The sequence below is a fragment of the Papaver somniferum genome, chromosome 10, assembly GCF_003573695.1.
Source record: "Papaver somniferum cultivar HN1 chromosome 10, ASM357369v1, whole genome shotgun sequence".
Lineage (NCBI taxonomy): Eukaryota > Viridiplantae > Streptophyta > Magnoliopsida > Ranunculales > Papaveraceae > Papaver > Papaver somniferum.
In genome coordinates, this window is record NC_039367.1 from 107,128,481 (window position 1) to 107,154,613 (window position 26,133).

The 26,133-nt window shown below is 38.5% G+C and overlaps 1 protein-coding gene and 2 pseudogenes across 2 annotated transcripts; 1 reads left to right on the forward strand and 2 right to left on the reverse strand.

The window, feature by feature from the left end:
• Window positions 1-527: 527 nt before the first annotated feature.
• Window positions 528-9,906, reverse strand: LOC113316060 (annotated as a pseudogene).
• Window positions 9,907-18,366: 8,460 nt separating this feature from the next.
• LOC113316061 lies at window positions 18,367-20,505 on the reverse strand (annotated as a pseudogene).
• A 2,329-nt stretch (window positions 20,506-22,834) lies between these two features.
• Window positions 22,835-25,319, forward strand: LOC113317621 (30S ribosomal protein S15-like). 2 transcript variants are annotated; one of them, XR_003343774.1, is made up of 4 exons: window positions 22,835-23,967; window positions 24,235-24,346; window positions 24,670-24,722; window positions 24,927-25,319. XR_003343774.1 is itself a non-coding variant. In XM_026565775.1 (4 exons), exons 1-4 carry the CDS (start codon window positions 23,654-23,656, stop codon window positions 24,951-24,953), a joined length of 258 nt encoding a protein of 85 aa, XP_026421560.1. In that variant the 5' UTR covers window positions 22,835-23,653; the 3' UTR covers window positions 24,954-25,319. The 2 variants fall into 2 exon arrangements, 1 of the variants encoding a protein (XP_026421560.1); XM_026565775.1 differs by having other exon boundaries at window positions 22,835-23,719.
• Window positions 25,320-26,133: the final 814 nt, after the last annotated feature.

Sequence of the window (26,133 nt, forward strand, 5' to 3'; positions counted from 1 at the left end):
CCATAGACTTCTTTATTCCACTTCTTTAGTTTGACTTTGATGTCTCTTAATTTCCTTGCTATTTTTATGGATAAAGATCCTTTATGAGTTATCTTCCAGCAGTCGGCTATAATGCTTTTGCAGTCTTCATGATCAAGCCAGGGACCAAAGAATCTGAAGGGGATTTGACCATGTCTCCATCTAGGATTGGTATTGAGAATGATTGGGTTATGATCAGATCCTAAGGCAGTGAGGCTTGAGATGGTGGTATTTGGGTGGTTGTCTAGCCAAGCTTCATTAGCTAGGCCTCTATCAAGTCTTTGCTCTATGAGCTGAGTACCAGATCTCTTGTTAGTCCAAGTGAAAGGGCATTCAGTGTAGCTTAGATCAGAGAGATTTGCTTCTTCTATCTTGTTTAGGAAAATATCAGCTTCAGCTTGATTGATGGGATGCTGGCTAAATTTTTCATGATCACGAAGGACAAAGTTGTAATCTCCCATAATCAACCAAGGTAAGGAGTTAGCAGCAAAGGTTTTTTCCATCATACTTCAGGAGTGTAATTTATCATTAGTAGTAAAGGGACTCCCATAGTAACCAGTAAATATCCAAGGTTCACCATGTAAAGGTTTAATGATGGCATTGATATGATGGTCAGAGAAATCCTCAATGGTGACATCAAGGTTGGTTTTCCACTTCTCTAATATAAAAATGCAACTTAAGTTAACTGTCAGATCGTCAATCTTTAACATTTAGCCGTTCAGATCTAAGATTCTAAAAAGATTCCTGACACACAAATCCAGTTGGATTTCTGAGTTCTTTTTTACCTGGCGTTTTTAGGATCCACTCAAAAGGATTTAGGGGCCAACCATAAAACAAAAAAGGTCACCCAAAGGGAAAATGTAGCCAGCCCTTATCTCGCGTAATTCGTAATGGCGAAATTACCCTTACATATTCGGAGGATATGATAACATTGTTACCCTCCGAATGAAATCAGAAGCCAAAATATTTCCCATACTTCCGATTGTAGTCGGTGCAGTATTTCTTGGTTCGTGTTTTGGATTCAGCGTTAATCGGGAGTTAAATATATTACAAAACCTACCGATTATAAGTTGCCGCAAATTCAAATTTTGAAAGCTACCATAATCGGTAGATATGTTAAATCCAATACCTACCGATTATTGGTTTCTCCACATTCAACTTTCGTCAAATTAGCCGTTGGAGCTTTTGGGAAAAACAAAAAGAGTCGTTGGACCCTAAACCTATATGAAGAAACTCATATCTATCACCCCAATTGCACCAAACTCTTTCCTCTCTTCAGTTTTAATTTTCATAACAAAAAACATGGATATTGCTTTTGCCGAAGAAGAAGATTGTGTTATTTATAGAGCGTGGGTTGTGGTAACTGCTCATGATCGTGTTCACAAGCTCCACAAATCGGAATCCGAAGAGCAGATATGGAACCGTATCTTAATGGTATTTGAGGCCTTAGATGGTAATCGAATTCGAAGATCATCCAATGACATTAAGATGAGAAAGAATGCGCTCGATAAGGAGATTGACAAACTTGAAGATGAGGAACGATTTGTTAGGAACGCTTTTCCTTGGTGGACGTATGAAAAACGAGTAAGTATCTCTGTAACTCCAACTCACATTAACAAAAGTTAGTACTAACTTGTTACTCATTCGTAATTTCAGAGAAATCTTGCGGATCGCCGGTATGTGGACCTCTACGGGAAAAGATTTGAACATGAAGGATGCTACAAAATCAAGAGGGACAATTTCTATGGTCACTGGAAGTTATGGTCTGTTTTAATATTTTTATGGTCAATTAGGAGTATGGATTTAGGTGCTTTTGACGAAATTGTAAGGTTAAGGCCGTTTGAACTTTATGTAATGGATGTAATCGGAGTATTATTAATATAAAAACTAGCCGATTATACGAAATCGGTAGAATATTTTGTTAAACAACCTACCGATTGTAATATTCGGTTATGTTATGAGTCAACTTTCTTTCCGATTATGGTGTTGTTTGGTTCCAGGAAGCAATTTTTTTTGAACTTGTGATATTCGGAGGATAGGTTTTTTGTAAAGTTCCGAATGTACGATGGCCAAAAATCAGAATTTGGAAAAACTTATACTTTTCAAATTTTGTCTTTGAAATATTCGGAAGTTAAATTAGTTACCCAAACTTCCGAATATGGGCTGTCTAACCTTCAATATTGGCCCTTGGAACCACCTGGAGCCATGACGTGGTTTGTTTTGAACTTGTGATATTCGGAGGATAGGTTTTTTGTAAAGTTCCGAATGTACGATGGCCCAAAAATCAGAATTTGGAAAAACTTATACTTTTCAAATTTTGTCTTTGAAATATTCGGAAGTTAAATTAGTTACCAGAACTTCCGAATATGGGCTGTCTAACCTTCAATATTGGCCCTTGGAACCACCTGGAGCCATGGCGTGGTTTGTTTTGAACTTGTGATATTCGGAGGATAGGTTTTTTGTAAAGTTCCGAATGTACGATGGCCCAAAAATCAGAATTTGGAAAAACTTATACTTTTCAAATTTTGTCTTTGAAATAATCGGAAGTTAAATTAGTTACCAAACTTCCGAATATGGGCTGTCTAACCTTCAATATTGGCCCTTGGAACCACCTGGAGCCATGGCGTGGTTTGTTTTGAACTTGTGATATTCGGAGGATAGGTTTTTTTAAAGTTCCGAATGTACGATGGCCCAAAAATCAGAATTTGGAAAAACTTATACTTTTCAAATTTTTTTTGAAATATTAGGAAGTTAAATTAGTTACCAAACTTCCGAATATGGGCTGTCTAACCTTCAATATTGGCCCTTGGAACCACCTGGAGCCATGGCGTGGTTTGTTTTGAACTTGTGATATTCGGAGGATAGGTTTTTTGTAAAGTTCCGAATGTACGATGGCCCAAAAATCAGAATTTGGAAAAACTTATACTTTTCAAATTTTGTCTTTGAAATAATCGGAAGTTAAATTAGTTACCAAAACTTCCGAATATGGGCTGTCTAACCTTCAATATTGGCCCTTGGAACCACCTGGAGCCATGGCGTGGTTTGTTTTGAACTTGTGATATTCGGAGGATAGGTTTTTTGTAAAGTTCCGAATGTACGATGGCCCAAAAATCAGAATTTGGAAAAACTTATACTTTTCAAATTTTGTCTTTGAAATAATCGGAAGTTAAATTAGTTACCAAAACTTCCGAATATGGGCTGTCTAACCTTCAATATTGGCCCTTGGAACCACCTGGAGCCATGGCGTGGTTTGTTTTGAACTTGTGATATTCGGAGGATAGGTTTTTAAAGTTCCGAATGTACGATGGCCCAAAAATCAGAATTTGGAAAAACTTATACTTTTCAAATTTTGTCTTTGAAATAATCGGAAGTTAAATTAGTTACCAAAACTTCCGAATATACCACACAAATCATTGTCATTTGAACTTGTCTAACTTAGTTACCCAAACAAATTTCCGAATGTACAACAAAAATCATTGTCATTTATCTGCTCTTCTTTACTTTACGACCGTGACTACCTCCCAGTCCTGCACGACCACGGGTTTGAGCACCTTCAGTTGGAGCAGCTTCAGTTGGAGCAGCTTCAGCGCTCGATGAAGCTCGAGTTCTTTTACCCGTCTTTGATACTGCCACCTTGGGCTGATGCCTCTTCGTGACTTTCTCCCCAAACTGGGCAGCATAATCTTCGTTATCCATATTATCAACTAGATCTCTAGCCTCTTTGATCTTCTCAGCTGGCATGGGATCTCCGCTCTTCAGGCATGCAGTTAACATTTTGGAAACACGCTTGAACCTATTCACCTGTTTTTTATACGTAATGACATAACATCAAACGGTAATTACCTAAGATTTATAGGAATAATATAAAATGAACAAAAATATAAGAACACGCACCAGTCTATCATAACCAGCTGGTTTGTCTTTGATGATACAATTATAACTTGAACCCGCCGCAGTAGTGTTGGATTTGATTTCACGGATAACCAAAGGATGTGATACCTTGTTATACCAACTCATATAGTCTGGAGAATTTTATCACCTCGGGTGGTTCGTCTACCAGTGTCGATAATGAAGTCATTCCTCTTATCCCAGTTATCAAGAACAGTAGGTGGGCCTGTGTGAACAATCGTGAGATTATCACCACTAGAAGAGCACAACTCCAACTCCAATTTGTAGTAATCCCCCATTTTCTCCACAGGTTGATGTTGTATATACCCGTGTTGTCGCATCACCCTAGAGGGGTTATACATCACATATCCTGTGGGGTGCCACAATGGTCCAAAATAAAGGGACAAGTCCGACCGAACATTTATATGCCCACTGATCGATCTTCCTTGTATGGATCAAAGCATACGTCCGAGGCCTTCAATTGGTCCAAAATCTCCCTCATGCGAATCAACTGCTGCTCTTTTGTCCTAGAACGGTTGTCTTCAAATATACTTTGTTCCTCTAGGAGTACCTTTGCACCACCCCGGGTTCTCTCCGGCCAACTTCAGGATAGGGAAGTGGTCATAGATCCATGCCTATATACATAAGAAACCAAGTTTTAGTAAATAGATTGTGTATATTCGGTAGTAATTTCCAAACTTATTTCCGATTATATATAATCGGAAAAAAACTGAGTAGCTATCCACCGAATACCAAATTCGAAAATATATATGGATCATTTCCTACCGAATATGCGTCATTTGGAGTTCAGTAACCTATAGTTTTTCTGGCCTGTATATTCGGTAGTAATTCAAACTATTTCCGATTATATAATCGGAAAACAACTAAGTACCTAGCCACCGAATAACAAACATTCGGAAAATAAGATGGATCAATTCCTACCGAATATGCGTCATTTGGAGTTCAGTAACCTCTAGTTTTCTGGCCTGTATATTCGGTAGTAATATCAAAAAATATTTCCGATTATATAATCGGAAAAAAATAAGTACCTAACCACCGAATAACAAACATTCGGAAAAGATGGATAATTCCTACGAATATGCGTTTTGGAGTTATGATATGCGTCCTTTGGAGTTATGAATATGCATCATATGTATTGTCTACCGAATAATATAGAGTGAGTTATAGAGTTAAAGAAAAAACCTGCAATAGAGCCACGTTCCCGGCAACTTGGCAGGTTCCTAGCCTCGAAGCCTTTCTCAACTCTTCCATCAAGAATGCTAGGCATGCCGTGCCCCAAGAATAGTCACCGACTTCATGGAGAGGATCCAAAGTTGTATAAGGTTGGCGTCGATCCGGTTGCCAGAAGTATTGGGGAATATGACACATCCCAATACACAAAGGAGATATGCAGTGGCAGCGTGGTTCACTTGCTCATCAGTTAACGTTCCATTCTTTTCCTTCTCCAAGGTGCCTCGAACATATTCATCAAAGCTGTAATGTTGATCTGTCTTGTTCTATAACTGGCATGCCTCCTAAACTCTGCTGTTGTTGTCTCTTCATCCCAACCTAAGCACTTGTTAGTTAGAGAATAAAGTTGTGCCCAACTTAACTGCTTTGTGTAGTTAAACTTCACAGCTGTGCCTTGGTCGGGAAGGTTAAGAATCTGCACAACATCATCCGGGGTGATCGTCATCTCCCCAAACGGCATATGGAAAGTATCGGTCTCAGGATACATTCTCTCCACGAACGCCGATATGGCCACACGATCATGTTCCAACAATGAATTCTCGGCGGCATTAGCTAACCCCGAGTTGGCAACAATTTTCTTGAACCTTTCACATTCACCGGATAAAGGCCACGCAAGCATTTTTGTTGGTGCGGCGGTAGGTTTGAGTAGACGGACCGCATCTTGATGATCCTATTAAAGTACATAAAAAAATCCTTAATACAAGTATTACGATATAACACATAGACAATGCATTAATAAAAAATAGTAATTTTATTACCTCGGTTTCATATATTTCTCTGGCCCATGAGTCTTTGTATCCAAATAGCAATTTTCCTCCATCCGCTGGTAGTCCAAGGATTGTGCCTGTTGGAATACCCTTCTTCTTCAAGTGCTGAGGGACAAGATGTGATGCTTTCTTAGCAATATCCTTTCTTACAACATCTTTTCCTTTTTTGGCTTTTTGGGTACCACTTGGCTGTCCTTCTTCTACTCTTGCCACTGGATCAACTGGTTCAACACTTGGTCCTGCACTTTGGAGCGGCTTGTTCAACACTTGTCGCACCCCGTGTTCACTGCCTTGTTGTTCACAGTTGGTTGCACTCCTTGGTTGACTGCTTTGTTCTTGTTCGCTTTGTTGAGCACCTAATTATCTTTGGGCACTCCTTTCCCTCTAGACTAGCTGTCACTTTCTTCTCCCTTTCTCGACTTTGTCTAAACAACAAAAAGGAACAATATTTACAAACTATACAATCGGAAGACAAAGTATGGAAATATAACCCGAATACACATTCGGACGTAAAAAGACACATATTGTTCCCGAATACAAAACAATCGGAAGCTAACTAAACATATTTGCAACCGAATATACATCAATTGGAGTTCAGAAGCTGTAAATTTTTCATCCTACACATGAAGACAAAGTGCACATCTATAACCCGAATGTACAAATTCGGAAGTAAAAAGACACATATTTTTTCGAATGAAACAATCGGAATATAACTAAACAGTTACAACCGAATATTCATCAACTGGAGTTCAGAAACTCTAAAATTTTATCCTACACATCGGAGGTATAAAACATTATATTGTCTTCCGAATGAATACTGGCCCCAAAATGGATTTTCCTATATCAGAAATTTGAGATTTTTTCAATATATACGTCGTAGGGAGTTTTCTTCCGAACTTTGTGTCTACTTAAATATATTCGGTAGCCAAAAAATTCATTAACTACCGATTATTAGCAGTTTTGTATCCAGGAAGATATGGCCACCAATATTCGGCAGATAATCATCAAATATTTCTCCCGAATACTGTCGATGTTCTTGAAAAATGAGAACACGACTACATTCGGAAGTAAATGAGCATGCATATCGTCCGAATCTGGATAAATAACCGAAAACCCTAGAAATTTTGTTTTCTCGATTCGACGAATTAAAGCGAAATAACCCCAAAAATTATAGATTCTTACCTAATTGGGGCCATTTGAAGTTGACGAAGTGTTTGAGTCTCGGAATCCCGCCACCACCGACTATGCCGGGTACTTGTTCTTCGCGTTCTTCTTCATTTGCAGCAAGATTTCTTTATTTCTTGCTAAAATTCCAATGTTTGGATCGATCCCCTGAGCAACATGTTTGGTTCTAGGTCTGTGGGGTTTCATTTCTCTTATCCATTGTTTTATAATCGAATCGACGATGTTTTGATTTTACGATTCGCGGCGATGTTTCTGGTGAACGAGGAAAATTTTTTTTTTCCTCCACATCGGAAGTAATATGAAACTGGAAGAAGAAGAGTTAAATGAGAAGAATTGTTTTTGATTTGGTTTTATACAGTTTTACCAGAAGGGCATTTATGTACTTCAATATCATATAGGGTACCCTTAACTAGAGTCTTTGGCTGGGTATAAATGATGGCCCCTAAATCCTTTGGGGTGGCCCCTAAAAACGCCAGGTTAAAATTGTGTAAATAGGATTTTTTTTTTTCCTGGCAATGGAGGGAGTACAATACATTACACTATAAATTACATATTTGGTAATGAAATGAGGCTCGTCGATCTGTGATAGTTTACTGTCACGTCTATTCACATATTGTCTGCCGATGATATCTTGAAGCTCTTTCGCACGACTACTTACACCGTTACTGGTATAAGCTTTGATCATGGTGCTGTATGTAACTTTACCAGGTTTGCAGCCACTCTTTTCCATCATTTCCAACACTTGTCTCATCTCAGCTAAACAGCCTAACCTTCCATAGGCATCAACCAAACAGTTAAAAAACACAGTATCCAGCAGTATATCTGAGTTCTAAATGAACCTTAAACACCTTCAATCTTTTCCTTCGCTCCTGCTCTTCCGTATGATCTAACAAGTGAGCAGAGTGTGACACAGTTCGGTTTAATCCTTTCAGATCTCATTAGCTGAACAAGTATTCCATCTGTTTTAGGTCTCCAGCTCTCCCAAATGCGTCTATTACCACATTGTAGGTTACAATTGTCCACGAGAAGTAGTATTTTGCATATACTCCATCACTGCACTCATCTTTTCGTAACTACCAGCCTTTCCATATGAATCCAGGAGTATGTTGAAAGTTTTAATGCTGGGACGGATATCTGCGCTCTGGAACTTCTCATAGCATCTCTCCATTGTCTCAATCTGCCCACTGCCACCAAAAGCTCTAAGAGTCGAGTTCATGGTCCAAACATCAGGTTGACACTCTTGATCCAGAAGCATTTCCATGAGTGTAGATTCCATCTCTCCAAACCTATCAGAACATAACGAAATATAAATTTCATATGCTGAGGTAATTTTCCCTGCATCTTACCTAGCTAGGTTATATATATAATGGAATGTGTTTATCATTAAAGTCATATAAAATTACACTTGCAACAAAATCATCTTTTGTTCTTGTCGGTTTCAGTTCAGTCTGGTCTGAAAGATTGCATAGCTGAAAATGTGTTTCAAGGTTTTTCACTATCCTCGTTTTCAAACCAATCCAGATCATAAAGACATGAACATAAGGAACTCTATCAATTACGAGGAAACTTGAAAACAGAAATCGAGCAATACCTGCCTGCTTTCCCATAGGCATCGATGAGGGTGTTGTATGTGATGGTATTGGGCTTGACACCTTCTTCTGCCATGTCAGAGAGCAGAGTTTGCACATGGTCGAAAGCAAAGACTTGCAGACAAGATTTTATGAGAATGGAGTAAGTGAAAACGTCGGGCTTACAACCAGGTGTAACCTTCATTTGTTCGAGGAGAGAAAAGGCTTGATGCAAGAGGCCAGTCCTACTGTAGGCTGAAACTAGTGCCGTGTATGACTCATGATTCGCCATACAACCTTCATCAATCATAGACTGAAAAAGCTCTTGGGCCTTGTCGGGTTGCTTGCATTTACCAAGCATGACTATGAGCTTTATGTATATACCAGGATTAGGGCGGTACCATAGCTGCTCTTGCAGTAGCTCAAATACCTAGAATAGAAAATACCAAGAGATTACATATAAAAGAGGAAGCCGCAAGTAATTCGATCCAGGGTATAGAAAAACATGGTTAACGGAAAACATTATACAAAACTTATGCTTGTAAATAGTATGTTCTTTAAGATGTGAATATCAATTTAACATCACATCTGCAGTGTATGCCCATATAAGATGTGACAAACATAAAGGAAGGAACATCTAACTCCGATTCTTAAACGCTCCCAATTCAAACTCGCACAGCTAAAATCCATTTCAAGATAAATTTTAGCCTTAATTCTAACAGTTGATGTGCAACAAAACACAAAAAAGAAAAGAAGGAAAAAAAAAACCTTGAGAGCAGATTCCCAACGCAAGGCAGAGATTCTTTCATGAAGAGCTTCAAGAAGAGTTCTAGGTAAGAGTTTCTTAGAATTGGTGGGGCCTTTTTTCTTTTCAATTATAGCTTTAGTTGCTTCTCTTCTCAGTATTACAGATATAGCTTTTTTAGAAGCTATCTTATTATTCACTTCTTCTTTTCTTTCTCTAGATTCTCTCTCTAGATTCTCTCTATCTCTTTCCCCTCTCACATTTCTGCTGTTTTTTTCTGTACAAGTAGTAGTAATGGATGTTAAAGAAGAATATGGGTCATTTTGATTTGAAATGGGTTGGGATTGGATAAATTTTGGTTTCATATATGGGGGTCTGTCATGATGATGATATGCAGAAGATATTGAACTTCCACTGAAACAACAAGAAGAAGAAGCCATGATTCAGATACTCCTTTCTTCTTCTACTTATTATCACGTGGAAATTGAATTATTGTCCATCATTTTTATGGCCTATACAATTATCCTTTAGAAACTTTATAAATGTCCCTGATGGCATAATTGAAATTTTTAGTAAAAACAAAATTTGTATAATTTCACTAGGGACCTCCTTCTTCTTCTTCTTCTTCTTCTTCTTCTTCTTTACACTCTCGAAGTTGAGAGAGAAACAAAAGCCCTCACTGTCGCCTGCACCACTACCAACACCTTCACCAGCTCCGCCACCTCCATCAAATTTTTCATCAGATCCGGCAGCACCCGACTCGTATCGATTAAATCAGGAATCAGAGAGAAACAAAAAAACGTCGCCTGCACCACTACCAACACCTTCACCAGCTCCGCCACCTCCAACAAATTTATCATCAGATCCGGAAGCATCTGATCCGTATCGATTGAGTCAGGAATCAGTGAGAACCTAATCTCCAAATCTCAAACTTGATCATCAGAAATATTAGATTCATTTCGATTTCAATATTGAATTCAGTTTGAAGAACCTAAAATCGATGATAACGGTGTTTGTTCAATTGGGGTTTTTGACTACTTTGAGAAACAAATGCGTTGATCGAATTTAATGTTTTTCCTTTGTATATGTCGGTATACAATGAACTTTTTTATTTTTGGATGTTGCAGTTGGTGGCTATTGTTGTGGTGGTGGTAGTTATTGATATGATGATGGATGATGTTGTAGTGGAGATGATAATTGTGGTGGTGGTGGTTGTGAAGGTGATGATGATAACTTTGGTGTTCCAGGTATAACAATTGTCCTTTTAGTAAACCTACTTACTTCAATTTTTACGGGATCAACTACTGTTCTTGATCCCATTTATGCTATCAACACCTATTGTTGATCCAATTTTTTATGGGATCAATTACCGTTGTTGATCCATTTATGGGATCAACTCCTGTTGTTGACCCAATTTTTTATGGGATCAACTACTGTTGATGGTGGTAGTGACGCTATTATAATTGTTGTATTGTATTTGCATGTTTTTGATGGTGGTGGAAGGTATAGTTATAGCGATGGCATGGTGGTGGTTGTTTGCGTTTGCAGCAGTGGTGGTGGATGTTCCAACATAGTGTTGGTGCTTGTTGCTATAGTGGTGGTGGTGGATGTTGTTGCGGTGGAGGTGATAGTAGTGGATCAACTTCCATTGTTGATCCAAATTAGGGGATCAACTACTGTCGTTGATCCCCTAAATTGGATCAACTTCTACTGTTAAACCTTTTTTTTGGATCAACTACTGTTGTTGATCCTTTCAACTTCTATTGTTGACAATATTTTCTTGGATAAGTATAATTATGCTTGTAGTTTAAATCATGCTTGTAGTTTAAATCGTGTAAATTTCTTCCAATGTTGAACTTGTGGTGCAATGGTAGCATGACTGACTCCATGTCAGATGATGCGTGTTCGACTCACTCCAAGTTCACTCCATTTACATGGATCAACTTGTACTGTTGATCTTTCTTTTTTTTTGGATCAACTACCATTGTTGATCCCCTAAATTGGATCAATTTCTACTGTTGGTTTTATTTTTTTTTATATCAACTACTGTTGTTGATACAAAAATATCTGAACCGGTGGTGGCGGCGGCGACGACGGTGGCGGTGGTGGCGGCGGAAGACTAGTGGCGGCGGCGGCGACGGACTAGTGGTGGTGAAGGAGTGGTGGTGGAATATTAGTGGTGGTGGCGGTTGGTAGGTGGTGGTTGTTGAGCGGTGGTGGTGCTAATGGTGGTGGTGAAGTGGTAGAGAAAGAAATTTGTTCCATTTTGAAATAAAGAAAAATATTATATTTGTGAGGGTATTAAGATAATCTAATATTAAATGAATATGATTATTAAAAAGTATGGACATATTATTGTTGTATAATGATATATTTATTGGGTGTCAAAAGTAGGACATATAAATAACGTACCCTCAACATCGGAAACTTGTTAAGGAGCACTTGTGTCTGGATATGGGACGGGTTATGTGCAGATAATGATGGGCCGTTCATGAGCCTCCACTCGATAATCAAACCCAACGGGTTGGTTTTTCCTGACTTTTAAAGTGAAGAAAGTGGATGGAACTAGGGTTTTAGATTTGATTCATCCATTTCTTCTCCCTTTCCTTCAATGGCTCTGCAACTAAGTGTTGGGTATATTACTAATAAAGTAACTGAGAAGAAGATACTTAGCTCAAAATAATGTTGCTGATGTTGCTGCACAGAAAATGTAGAGGCACGTAGACTACGCTGTCCTAAAGGCAATATCGCCTGCCACTCCTCTGAGATGCTACAGCAGTTGGCGAGTCACCTCCAGGATACAACTACAGTTAGTACCCCTCAATGTAGCATACAATGAGGGTACCCTTAGAGCTTGGCAGAACTTAAAACAGTAGAAGAGATGTTTAGAAAAACTGAGGGAGAGTAGAAGAGATATTTCTCTGTGTGTGTTTTTCTGAGATTACAACTACTCTCTTATATAGTGTTTGTGTAGTTACAAACAAGAAAGAAAACCCATGCGTATGACAGAAAAACTGGTTATGTTGGGTTAAAGATAGTGCAAGAAAAGTTGTTTTGTCAGGCATGGAGCAGTGTGTTGCTGCCAAGCCAAATACGTACATACAAGAGAGCCAGGACAAAACACGTACAACAAAGAAGCCAAGACAAGCACGTTCAGACAAAGAAGTCAGGACAAAACTCGTGCAGACAAAGAAGCCAAGACAAGCACGTTCAGACAAAGAAGTCAGGACAAACACGTGCAGACAAAGAAAAGATTCTTCTACTTGTGTGGAAAACACGTACCAAAAATTTCAGCAAAAAGATAGGATCTAATAAAACCCACACCCACACCCCCGAACCCGAACCCGAACCCGAGCCCGACCCGACCCACCGACCGACCGACGGACGGCGGCGGCGGCGTGCGTGCTTCTGTGCGAAGCACCGCGCGTACGGGAAAGGCAACCTTGCCCTAGTCTAAGCCTCCCCCCCAAGCACAAAAGTCTAATGACCCAAGGGCCATGCCCTTATAGCCAACTCTATGGTATTTATGTCTAAAACTCTTTAGATTTTAGTCAATGTGGGACTATTGTTTTATCTATTCAAAAGAAAAAACAATAATGGGCAATAGGTCTAGGGATCAAAACATAGTCCATGGAAAAATTGGTAATTTTAAAGCGTTTTTTCTAACAATCCCCCACATGAATGATAAAACATATCGACGAAATACGAGAAAACATAATACATCAATATTAGGCTAAGGTGTCCCAGAGATTGAACCTTAACATAGTGAGAGGTTACCGGAACTGCTTGTTGTTTCGGTGAACACAATGTCTTGAACCGTCAACAGTGAGTGCAATTCAGAAATAACAACCACACTTTGATGTCTCAAAGAAAAAGAAAGCTGCCAAGCTCTTGCCGTTGTGCCCGTTTTGGCCGTGGGCTAAATCCCGGACTTAATGAATGTCTCTAGAGAAAAAGCTCAAATTCTCATAGGAAGCGGCCCCACTTCCAACATCCACATAGGTGAGTCCATTAAGAGTGTCCTGCCACACTCCGCTTTAAGCAAAGCCATGGAACTCATTAAGATCCTGACAGATCATCCTAAAACATGCAGGCAGCACTATCATATGGTTACACCATAGGGAGGGACAAAGATAGTGCTTTCTCTCGACATCACCAAAAATTAGTTATCTCATTGAACCTTGATCTTGGAGCTCCATTCACAAGGTTGAGTGTCCTTCATGGCGATTTATTCTATGAGCTTGAGTCCCATCCCCTTCGATGTGGATCTAACTACCTCTCTAGATAACCCTTTCGTCAAAGGATCTGCAATATTCTCTTTAGACCTTACAAAGTCTATAGAGATGATGCCAGTAGAGAGTAGTTGTTTCACTGTCTTGTGTCTTCTTCGAAGATGTATAGACTTTCCGTTGTATACACTATTCTTTGCGCATCCAATAGCAGCTTGACTGTCACAGTGGATTGCGATCGAAGACACAGGCTTGGGCCAGAGTGGAATTCCACCCAGGAAACCTCGTATCCATTCAGCTTCCTCTCCAGCTTTCTCCAAGGCTATAAACTCAGACTCCATGGTGGATCGGCTATACATGTCTGTTTGGTAGACTTCCATGACACAGACGCACCACCAAGTGTGAAGATGTACCCGCTAGTGGATTTGCACTCATCTGAGTCTGATATCCAGTTAGCATCACAATACCCTTCTAGCACAGCAGGATACTTCCCAAAACTTAGGCAATAGTTTGAAGTTCCTCTCAGGTACCGTAGAACTCTGTAGAGAGCATTCCAGTGATCCTGCCCAGGGTTGCAAGTGTACCTGCTTAATCTACTCACAGTATAGCAATATCAGGTCTTGTACAGTTCATTAAATACATAAGACTGCCAATAACACGAGAATACTCAAGTTGATAAATACCCTCACCCTTGTTCTTTTTCAATTTGCAATTGGGATCATAAGGAGTAGTTGCAGGTTTAGCATTTTCATGATTAAATCTCTTAAGCACAGTTTCAACATAATGAGATTGACTAAGACTATATCCATCAGACATCTTTCTGATTTTCATCCCTAAGATTACATCAGCAGGGCCTAAGTCTTTCATGTCAAAGTTTTCGTTAAGCATGCTTTTAGTGGTATTGATACTATCAAGGTTACTACCTAATATGAGCATATCATCAACATATAGGCACACAATAACATGAGAATCATCCACAGATTAATGTAAACACATTTATCAGATTCATTAACCTTGAAGCCATTAGATATCATTACATGATTAAATTTTTCATGCCACTGTTTAGGTGCTTGTTTTAAACCATACAAAGATTTTTTCAGTTTGCATACTTTATCTTCAAAACCTTTCACAACAAAACCTTCCGGTTGGTCCATATAAATTTCTTCATTCAATTCACCATATAAAAAAGCAGTTTTAACATCCATCTGATGTATATGCAAATCATAAATAGAAGCAATAGCAATCAGCATCCGGATAGAAGTGATTCTAGTGACCGGTGAATAGGTATCAAAGAAATCTAATCCTTCCTGTTGTCTGTACCCCTTAGCTACCAACCTAGCTTTGTGTTTTTCTATAGTTCCATCTGTTCTAAGTTTCCTTTTGAAGACCCACTTGCAACCTATGGTTTTACTACCAGGAGGTAAGTCTACAAGCTCCCAAGTTTCATTTTGTTGAATGGAATCCCACTCATTATTTGAAGCTTCTTCCCAGAAGGGAGCTTCCGGAGAAGTCATAGCTTCCTTATAGGTTTGGGGTTCAGACTCTACCGTAAGAGTCACAAAATCTGGACCGAAACCTTTCTCGGTTCTGACCCTCTTACTTCTTCTAGGTTCGGTTTCAGCATCTAGAGACGGGGGTTGACTAGTCGAAGGAACATCTGAGAGATCATCGCGGACCCTTTTATGAGGTCCAGACCCTAAAGGGAAAATGTGTTCGAAAAACACTGCATCTCTGGATTCCATTATGGTGTTCTCACCAATTACCATGAACCTATAAGCACTAGTGTGCTCAGGATATCCTAGGAAAACACAATCTACAGTTTTAGGTCCTATTTTGGTTTTCTTGGAACGAGGAGTGGCCACCTTGGCCAAACACCCCCACACTTTAAAGTATGCATAGGACGGTTGTCTTCCTTTCCATAACTCATATGGAGTTTTGTCGGATTTCTTAAATGGAACTCGGTTCAAGATATAGCAAGCAGAGAGAATTGCTTCCCCCCACAGGTTCGAAGGTAGCCCTGAACTAGCTAACATAGCGTTCACCATATCTATGAGTGTTCGGTTTTTCCTTTCAGCTACTCCATTCGACTCAGGTGAATAAGGTGCAGTAGTTTCATGAATGATGCCATTAAGTTTGCAGAATTCTCCTATAGGTATCACATACTCACCGCCTCGGTCCGACCTAAGAGTTTTAATAGTAACACCTCTTTGGTTTTCTACTTCAAGTTTATATTTTGAAAGCGTCTAGGGCTTCATCTTTACTTCTAAGAAGATAAACCTGACAGTATCTTGAGTGATCATCTATAAAAGTGATGTACCATTTTTTCCCACCTCTAGTTGGTGTTGATTTCAAATCTCCCAAATCGGAGTGGATTAGTTCTAGGGGAGTTGTACTACGTTCAACCTTTTTGTTAAAGGGTTTTCTAGCATATTTAGATTCAACACAAATTTCACATTTATGACCTCTGTCAAAGTTTATTTTAGGAATGCAGCCTAATTTAGCAAGTCTTTCAATAGATTTGAAATTAACATGTCCTAGTCTATCATGCCAAACATGTGAGGAGTCACAAACATAAGCAGAAGAAGATGCATTATCATTCAAGTTCAAAGAAAGTACACTAAGCTTAATCATGTTATCAGTGACATATCCTTTTCCTACGAAGTCACCACCTTTAGAGATTACAACTTTGTTAGACTCAGCTACAAATTTAAAACCTTTCCAAGTAAGATGGTTTCTGAGATAAGATTCTTGCATATGTCCGGGACGTGATACACGTCATTCAATGCGAGAGTTTTTCCTGAAGTGAGCTTCAATTCAACCTTGCCTTTTCCTACCACTTTAGAGGTAGAAGAGTTTCCCATAAACAATTTCTCATCGTCTCCTACTTTGTTATAGGAGGAGAAAGCATTTCTGAACTTACAGACATGCCTAGTGGCTCCAGAATCAAGCCACCAGTCTCTCACATTGGTCACATTAGAGACAAGGTTGACTTCAGACACCATGCCAGTAAAATATCCAGAATCATCTACTACGTTTGCCTTATTTTTCTGTTTAGGATCATTTTTGGTCTTTTTAGGTGCCATACAGTCCTTGGCCATATGACCAGTTTTCCCACAGTTATAGCAGTCGCCTTTGATGGTGTTTTTGGAGACACCACCCTTTTGCTCATGTAATTTTTCCTAGTCCACCTATCCAGTCTATCTTCATAACCACGGTCATGAAGCCTTCTTGAGGGTCTTTCTAAGGCAACTTCATCTAGCCTTTGGTCTTTTAAGAAGAATAACATTTTGGACTGCCATCGTTTAAAGTCTTTGCCACTAAACTTTGGGGGTTTGTCTACAGTACTCTTTCCCATGTTGTTACAAAATATAGTAAAGAGGATATTGCCTTTAGATTGGCGTAGGGACAGCGTAGTCTACGTGCCTCTACATTTTCTGTGCAGCAACATCAGCAACATTATTTTGAGCTAAGTATCTTCTTCTCAGTTACTTTATTAGTAATATACCCAACAATTGAGGGTACCCTTAGAGCTTGGCAGAACTTAAAAGACACATATTGTTCCCGAATACAAAACAATCGGAAGCTAACTAAACATATTTGCAACCGAATATACATCAATTGGAGTTCAGAAGCTGTAAATTTTTCATCCTACACAATCGGAAGACAAAGTGCACATCTATAACCCGAATGTACAAATTCGGAAGTAAAAAGACACATATTTTTTTCGAATGAAAAACAATCGGAATATAACTAAACATGTTTACAACCGAATATTCATCAACTGGAGTTCAGAAACTCTAAAATTTTATCCTACACAATCGGAGGTATAAAACATTATATTGTCTTCCGAATGAATACTGGCCCCAAAATGGGATTTTTCCTATATCAGAAATTTTGAGATTTTTTCAATATATACATTCGGTAGTGAGTGTTCTTCCGAATACTTTGTGTCTACTTAAATATATTCGGTAGCCAAAAAATTCATTAAACTACCGATTATTAGCAGTTTGTATCCAGGAAGATATGGCCACCAATATTCGGCAGATAATCATCAAATATTTCTCCCGAATACTGTCGATGTTCTTGAAAAATGAAGAACACGACTACATTCGGAAGTAAATGAGCATGCATATCGTCCGAATCTGGATAAATAACCGAAAACCCTAGAAATTTTTTTCTCGATTCGACGAATTAAAGCGAAATAAACCCCAAAAATGATAGATTCTTACCTAATTGGGGCCATTTGAAGTTGACGAAGTGTTTGAGTCTCGGAATCGCCACCACCGACTACATTGCCGGGTACTTGTTCTTCGCGTTCTTCTTCATTTGCAGCAAGAATTTCTTTATTTCTTGCTAAAATTCCAATGTTTGGATCGATACCCCGAGCAACATTTTTGGTTCTAGGTCTGTGGGTTTCATTTCTCTTATCCATTGTTTTATAATCGAATCGACGATGTTTTGATTTTACGATTCGCGGCGATGTTTCGGTTGAACGAGGAAAATTTTTTTTTCTCCACAATCGGAAGATAATATGAAACTGGAAGAAGAAGAGTTGAAATGAGTAGAATTGTTTTTGATTTGGTTTTTATACAGTTTTACCAGAAGGGCATTTATGTAACTTCAATATCATATAGGATACCCCTTAACTAGAGTCTTTGGCTGGGTATAAATTGATGGCCCCTAAATCCTTTGGGGTGGCCCCTAAAAACGCCAGGTTAAAAATTGTGTAAATAGGATTTTTCTTTTTTCCTGCAATGGAGGGAGTACAATACATTATACACTTATAAATTACATATGTTAATGAAAATGAGGCTCGTCGATCTGTGATAGTTTACTGTCACGTCTATTCACATATTGTCTGCCGATGATATCTTGAAGCTCTTTCGCACGACTACTTACACCGTTACTGGTATAAGCTTTGATCATGGTGCTGTATGTAACTTTACCAGGTTTGCAGCCACTCTTTTCCATCATTTCCAACACTTGTCTCATCTCAGCTAAACAGCCTAACCTTCCATAGGCATCAACCAAACAGTTAAAAAACACAGTATCCAGCAGTATATCTGAGTTCTCAATGAACCTTATAACACCTTCAATCTTTTCCTTCGCTCCTGCTCTTCCGTATGATCTAACAAGTGAGCAGAGTGTGACACAGTTCGGTTTAATCCTTTCAGATCTCATTAGCCTGAACAAGTATTCCATCTGTTTTAGGTCTCCAGCTCTCCCAAATGCGTCTATTACCACATTGTAGGTTACAATTGTCCACGAGAAGTAGTATTTTTGCATATACTCCATCACTGCACTCATCTTTTCGTAACTACCAGCCTTTCCATATGAATCCAGGAGTAGTTGAAAGTTTTAATGCTGGGACGGATACCTGCGCTCTGGAACTTCTCATAGCATCTCTCCATTGTCTCAATCTGCCCACTGCCACCAAAAGCTCTAAGAGTCGAGTTCATGGTCCAAAACATCAGGTTGACACTCTTGCTCCAGAAGCATTTCCATGAGTGTAGATTCCATCTCTCCAAACCTATCAGAACATAACGAAATATAAATTTCATATGCTGAGGTAATTTTCCCTGCATCTTACCTAGCTAGGTTATATATATAATGGAATGTGTTTTATCATTAAAGTCATATAAATTACACTTGCAACAAAATCATCTTTTGTTCTTGTCGGTTTTCAGTTCAGTCTGGTCTGAAGATTGCATAGCTGAAAATGTGTTTCAAGGTTTTTCACTATCCTCGTTTTCAAACCAATCCAGATCATAAAGACATGAACATAAGGAACTCTATCAATTACGAGGAAACTTGAAAACAGAAATCGAGCAATACCTGCCTGCTTTCCCATAGGCATCGATGAGGGTGTTTGTATGTGATGGTATTGGGCTTGACACCTTCTTCTGCCATGTCAGAGAGCATAGTTTGCACATGGTCGAAAGCAAAGACTTGCAGACAAGATTTTATGAGAATGGGTAAGTGAAAACGTCGGGCTTACAACCAGGTGTAACCTTCATTTGTTCGAGGAGAGAAAAGGCTTGATGCAAGAGGCCAGTCCTACTGTAGGCTGAAACTAGTGCCGTGTATGACTCATGATTCGCCATACAACCTTCATCAATCATAGACTGAAAAAGCTCTTGGGCCTTGTCGGGTTGCTTGCATTACCAAGCATGACTATGAGCTTTATGTATATACCAGGATTAGGGCGGTACCATAGCTGCTCTTGCAGTAGCTCAAATACCTAGAATAGAAAACCAAGAGATTACATATAAAGAGGAAGCCGCAAGTAATTCGATCCAGGGTATAGAAAAACATGGTTAACGGAAAACATTATACAAAACTTATGCTTGTAAATAGTATGTTCTTTAAGATGTGAATATCAATTTAACATCACATCTGCAGTGTATGCCCATATAAGATGTGACAACATAAAGGAAGGAACATCTAACTCCGATTCTTAAACGCTCCCAATTCAAACTCGCACAGCTAAAATCCATTTCAAGATAAATTTTTAGCCTTAATTCTAACAGTTGATGTGCACAAAACACAAAAAGAAAAGAAGGAAAAAAAAAAAACCTTGAGAGCAGATTCCCAACGCAAGGCAGAGATTCTTTCATGAAGAGCTTCAAGAAGAGTTCTAGGTAGAGTTTCTTAGAATTGGTGGGCCTTTTTTCTTTTCAATTATAGCTTTAGTTGCTTCTCTTCTCAGTATACAGATATAGCTTTTTAGAAGCTATCTTATTATTCACTTCTTCTTTTTCTTTCTCTAGATCTCTCTCTAGATTCTCTCTATCTCTTTCCCCTCTCACATTTCTGCTGTTTTTTTCTGTACAAGTAGTAGTAATGGATGTTAAAGATATGGGTCATTTTGATTTGAAATGGGTTGGGATTGGATAATTTTGGTTTCATATATGGGGTCTGTCATGATGATGATATGCAGAAGAAATTGAACTTCCACTGAAACAACAAGAAGAAGAAGCCATGATTCAGATACTCCTTTCTTCTTCTACTTATTATCACGTGGAAATTGAATTATTGTCCATCATTTTTATGGCCTATACAATTATCCTTTAGAAACTTTATAAATGTTCCTAATGGCATAATTGAAATTTTTAATAAAAACAAAATTTGTATAATTCCACTAGGGACCTCCTTCTTCTTCTTCTTCTTCTTCTTCTTCTTCTTCTTCTTCTTCTTCTTCTTCTTTTTCTTCTTCTTCTTCTTCTTCGTGTATTTCTTTACACTCTCGAAGTTGAGAGAGAAACAAAAGCCCTCACTGTCGCCTGCACCACTACCAACACCTTCACCAGCTCCGCCACCTCCATCAAATTTTTCATCAGATCCGGCAGCACCCGACTCGTATCGATTAAATCAGGAATCAGAGAGAAACAAAAAAAAACGTCGCCTGCACCACTACCAACACCTTCACCAGCTCCGCCACCTCCAACAAATTTATCATCATATCCGGAAGCATCTGATCCGTATCGATTGAGTCAGGAATCAGTGAGAACCTAATCTCCAAATCTCAAACTTGATCATCAGAAATATTAGATTCATTTCGATTTCAATATTGAATTCAGTTTGAAGAACCTAAAATCGATGATAACGGTGTTTGTTCAATTGGGGTTTTTGACTACTTTGAGAAACAAATGCGTTGATCGAATTTAATGTTTTTCCTTTGTATATGTCGGTATACAATGAACTTTTTTATTTTTGGATGTTGCAGTTGGTGGCTATTGTTGTGGTGGCGGTAGTTATTGATATGATGATGGATGATGTTGTAGTGGAGATGATAATTGTGGTGGTTGTGAAGGTGATGATGATAACTTTGGTGTTCCAGGTATAGCAATTGTCCTTTTAGTAAACCTACTTACTTCAATTTTTACGGGATCAACTACTGTTCTTGATCCCATTTATGCTATCAACACCTATTGTTGATCCAATTTTTTATGGGATCAACTCCTGTTGTTGACCCATTTTTTTATGGGATCAACTACTGTTGATGGTGGTAGTGACGCTATTATAATTGTTGTATTGTATTTGCATGTTTTTGATGGTGGTGGAAGGTATAGTTATAGCGATGGCAGTGGTGGTGGTTGTTTGCGTTTGCAGCAGTGGTGGTGGATGTTCCAACATAGTGTTGGTGCTTGTTGCTATGGTGGTGGTGGTGGATGTTGTTGCGGTGGAGGTGATAGTAGTGGATCAACTTCCATTGTTGATCCAAATTAGGGGATCAACTACTGTCGTTGATCCCCTAAATTGGATCAACTTCTACTGTTAAACCTTTTTTTTTGGATCAACTACTGTTGTTGATCCTTTCAACTTCTATTGTTGACAATATTTTCTTGGATAAGTATAATTATGCTTGTAGTTTAAATCATGCTTGTAGTTTAAATCGTGTAAATTTCTTCCAATGTTGAACTTGTGGTGCAATGGTAGCATGACTGACTCCATGTCAGATGATGCGTGTTCGACTCATGCCAAGTTCACTCCATTTACATGGATCAACTTTCATTGTTGATCCAATTTAGGGGATCAGCTACCATTGTTGATCCCCTAAATTGGATCAACTTGTACTGTTGATCTTTCTTTTTTTTTGGATCAACTACCATTGTTGATCCCCTAAATTGGATCAATTTCTACTGTTGGTTCTATTTTTTTTTGGATCAACTACTGTTGTTGATACAAAAATATCTGAACCAGTGGTGGCGGCAGCGACGACGGTGGCGGTGGTGGCGGCGGAAGACTAGTGGCGGTGGCGGCGACGAACTAGTGGTGGTGGAGGACTGTTGGTGGTGAAGGAGTGGTGGTGGAATATTAGTGGTGGTGGCGGTTGGAAGGTGGTGGTTGTTGAGCGGTGGTGGTGCTAGTGGTGGTGGTGAAGTGGTAGAGAAAGAAATTTGTTCCATTTTGAAATAAAGAAAAATATTATATTTGTGAGGGTATTAAGATAATCTAATATTAAATGAATATGATTATTAAAAAGTATGGACATATTATTGTTGTATAATGATATATTTATTGGGTGTCAAAAGTAGGACATATAAATAACGTACCCTCAACATCGGAAACTTGTTAAGGAGCACTTGTGTCTGGATATGGGACGGGTTATGTGCAGATAATGATGGGCCGTTCATGAGCCTCCACTCGATAATCAAACCCAACGGGTTGGTTTGTCCTGACTTTTAAAGTGAAGAAAGTGGATGGAACTAGGGTTTTAGATTTGATTCATCCATTTCTTCTCCCTTTCCTTCAATGGCTCTGCAACTAAGATCAAGATTTCGACCCATCCAAAACCCAAATCTAATAAGTTATTCTCATCGGAGTCTAATAATAATGGTGACAAGGTTCCATCATCTTCCTCTCTTTTCAGCGATGTTAAAGAAAGTCTACAACAAACATCATCATTACCACCTTGAAGAAATACTTTAAATGATTCTCCTCCTCCTCCTCCTCCTCCTAAATTAGACGAAATAAGAAAAAACCTCTCTGAATTTCGTCGTAGATCTTCTGTTCCTCCTCAACCAACGACTTCATTTTCAAGACCTTTACAAGAGAAACGTCCCTGAGAAAACTGATGAAAATAAACAGGGGAATGTTTCGATTAATTCAATTCGTGAAAGCTTAAGAAATATTCGGAAAATCAATGACAAACCAAATGCTCGACCTAATTGTTTTTCATTTATGCTATATTGTATATTCAGTAGATAAGATTTTGTGCATACATGGTTGGTTTTGTGGAAGTGCGAAGAATCCATTGGCAATTCTAGTAGAAATGTGTTAGATAAGATGTTTTGTAGAGTTCATACATCACTTGAAATATCTTGGGTGGTAACTGCTTTCAGAAAGCTAGAATTCGACTTCTATTTGTAGCTGTGTGCGGTGCGTTGGGTCTTTCACAGAATGAAAGAATTGGTTACTGTTCAGTAGTATCGAATTCTATGTAGGTTAGGCTTTCGCAGAATCAAAGAATTGGGTACAATTCAGTACCTATGGAAAAGAATGCATCCTCAGTCTCTTTCATTTTATATAAAAGATTTGTCAAGAATCACCCGATTAACTAGTACGGTGAGTCAAGCAAGCAGAGAGAAACTTTCATAATGTTATTGATTTTTAGCTCATGAAGTTTTTCTTCAAACAATTTGTGTGATGATGGAGATATGTTGACTTTGTAATAGAGATTCGAAGAGTGAATCTGTCAGCAAATGGTCTTAATTAACTTACTGATAAGAGTTCTGTTGACATAATAAACACACAAGCTTCTGACGCAGGCATAAAACATCAAAAGACACCAGTTAACAATCTTCAGACAAGAGGTAAGTTATTGCCTGAGTAGGACTCAAAGTCTCCAAGTAAATAAATCTACTAATTACTCCTACTTGACATGGTTAAAATATAGTCTCCCAACAGACAGTTGTCTGCTTTTCATGTCTTCAGAATGTGATTGTAATATTCAAATGGTGGGTTACAGTTACTTTAGAAGTTATGTGCATGCTTGAGCTCGTAATATTGAATTACTTTGGTTTATTCTCCATTTTAGATTAGATTACCTGAATCCACAACCTTTTGGTGTATGAATGCAGTATTTCCATCCAGATAACATGTCTTCAGAAGAGAAGATAAAGTTGGAGCTCAAGAAAGTTCGGGACGAGTTTAAAATATCAGAGTCGGACTGTGGATCTTCCCGTGTTCAAGGTAATATTCTCTGTCTTTATCTCTTTGGCTCTTGTGACTCTTCTAATTCTGCATATATCTCATATATAATAGTGATTCTGAAGTCCTAGAAACTGTAATGATTTTCTGAAATTTTGGTCAACGACAAATGATAGGTAGAGTAAGTTTAGGTACATGTTTTTCTTGTTGTTCATGCTAAGTAAAAAGTTAAACTTAGATTTATGCTGTTCTGTGTTGGACTTCCTTGAAGTATTTGTTTGTACCAGAAGTCTGTAAATACAGTTATTCTTGAAGCTTTGTTAACCTACTTTATAAATTATGGATTGTTTCTCAATGTGTTGCAGTTGCTCAACTGACAACAAAAATCAAGCATCTATCATCTGTTTTACATAAAAAGGTAACTTTCTGTTTAGGGCTATATTTACGTTTTCCCATGGATGTGTCGTTCCTTCATTATTCTATTCCTCTTGGCAATATAGATGATCTCGGCAGGCGTCAACTTCATTTCATACTCTATTTTTCACTGTACTGCTGGTTTTCAATTCAAAAACCTGATGTAGCAGAAATGTAATGCAAGATATTTACGCTGTCTGATATGTAGGATAACATTCTAGAAAGGGGCTGGTAGCAATGGTGCAAAGGAGGAAGAAGATTCTTAGATATCTCGGAAGAACAGACTGGAATTGGTATTGCCAAGTTCTCTCACAACTTGGGCTGAGGGACAACCCAGACTACAAACACTAAGCCTCAAATCTTTTTCTCTTTACTTCACCTTTTTATGCGCTGACAATTTTTCTTGATTTTGTACTTGTGTTACATTCTTTGGTTATTTTTTCGACTCGGTGTTATCTAAACAGTGATATACTCCCTCCGTCCCTAATAAGATGACCTAGTTGTAGTTTGCACAAATTTTAAGGCAATGAGGAAAGTGGAGTATATTTAACTATTTTTTACAATTGTACTCTTATGGACAATAATTAGCAAAATTTAGAAACGATTTATCTCTTAAACTATACCACGGTTTTTTATAAACTTTATACCGTTGAAAAGCATTTTAAAACACCTGCTCAACGAATATAAACATGACTATCAAATTATACATATTTCTTATAGAAAAATAATCAATTAAAAGGGTAGTTTTAGAAATATCCCATGATTAGTGAAATAGGTCATCTAACTCGTCATAAGTTCATGGGTAAAACTCAATTCTAAAACCGGTGTACAAGTTGAGGGATTCCATTGACTTATAAATTATCCAATTAATCCTCATTTAACCAATGTGGGACTAAGGTCCCAACATCCCACCATGCTTCCGGACCAACATCTTCATTGGCCCACTCTATCGACATTAACCTGGCGGTAGCCCCTTATGGCGTCTCCACTCGACTACTACTACTAGTATTCATTGCGGGTGACAACTACGTCCATACATAGGTACCCCAACACTTTAATCTAGCCTATATAGGTCACCCCTTCCGTTGAGCGGGCATGGATCGTGGTGGTTGGCACAGATACCAAATGTTAGGGTACCGACCCTAACTCGTCATAAGTACATGTGTAGAACTCAACTCTAAAATCGGTCTACAAGTTGAGGGATTTCATTGACTTATAAACTACCCAATTAATTCCCATCTAACCAATGTGGGACTAAGGTCCCAACATATATATGTAATCTCTTGATCCATTTTGGTAATTCAACCGGGATCGCTCCAAATGCATATAAAAAAAAAATTAACGATGGTGATGAAGATGATGTTTCAAAGTTAATCCAATTTGATAATAAATTAGTATTTTTAGAGGTTGTATGG

Coding starts and splice junctions, on each gene's coding strand:
- LOC113317621 (XM_026565775.1), top strand. CDS start 23,654: ATGCATCCTCAGTCTCTTTCATTTTATATAAAAGATTTGTCAAGAATC. Junction 23,720..24,234: donor TCACCCGATTAACTAGTACG/GTGAGTCAAGCA, acceptor GTATGAATGCAG/TATTTCCATCCAGATAACAT. Junction 24,347..24,669: donor TGGATCTTCCCGTGTTCAAG/GTAATATTCTCT, acceptor AATGTGTTGCAG/TTGCTCAACTGACAACAAAA.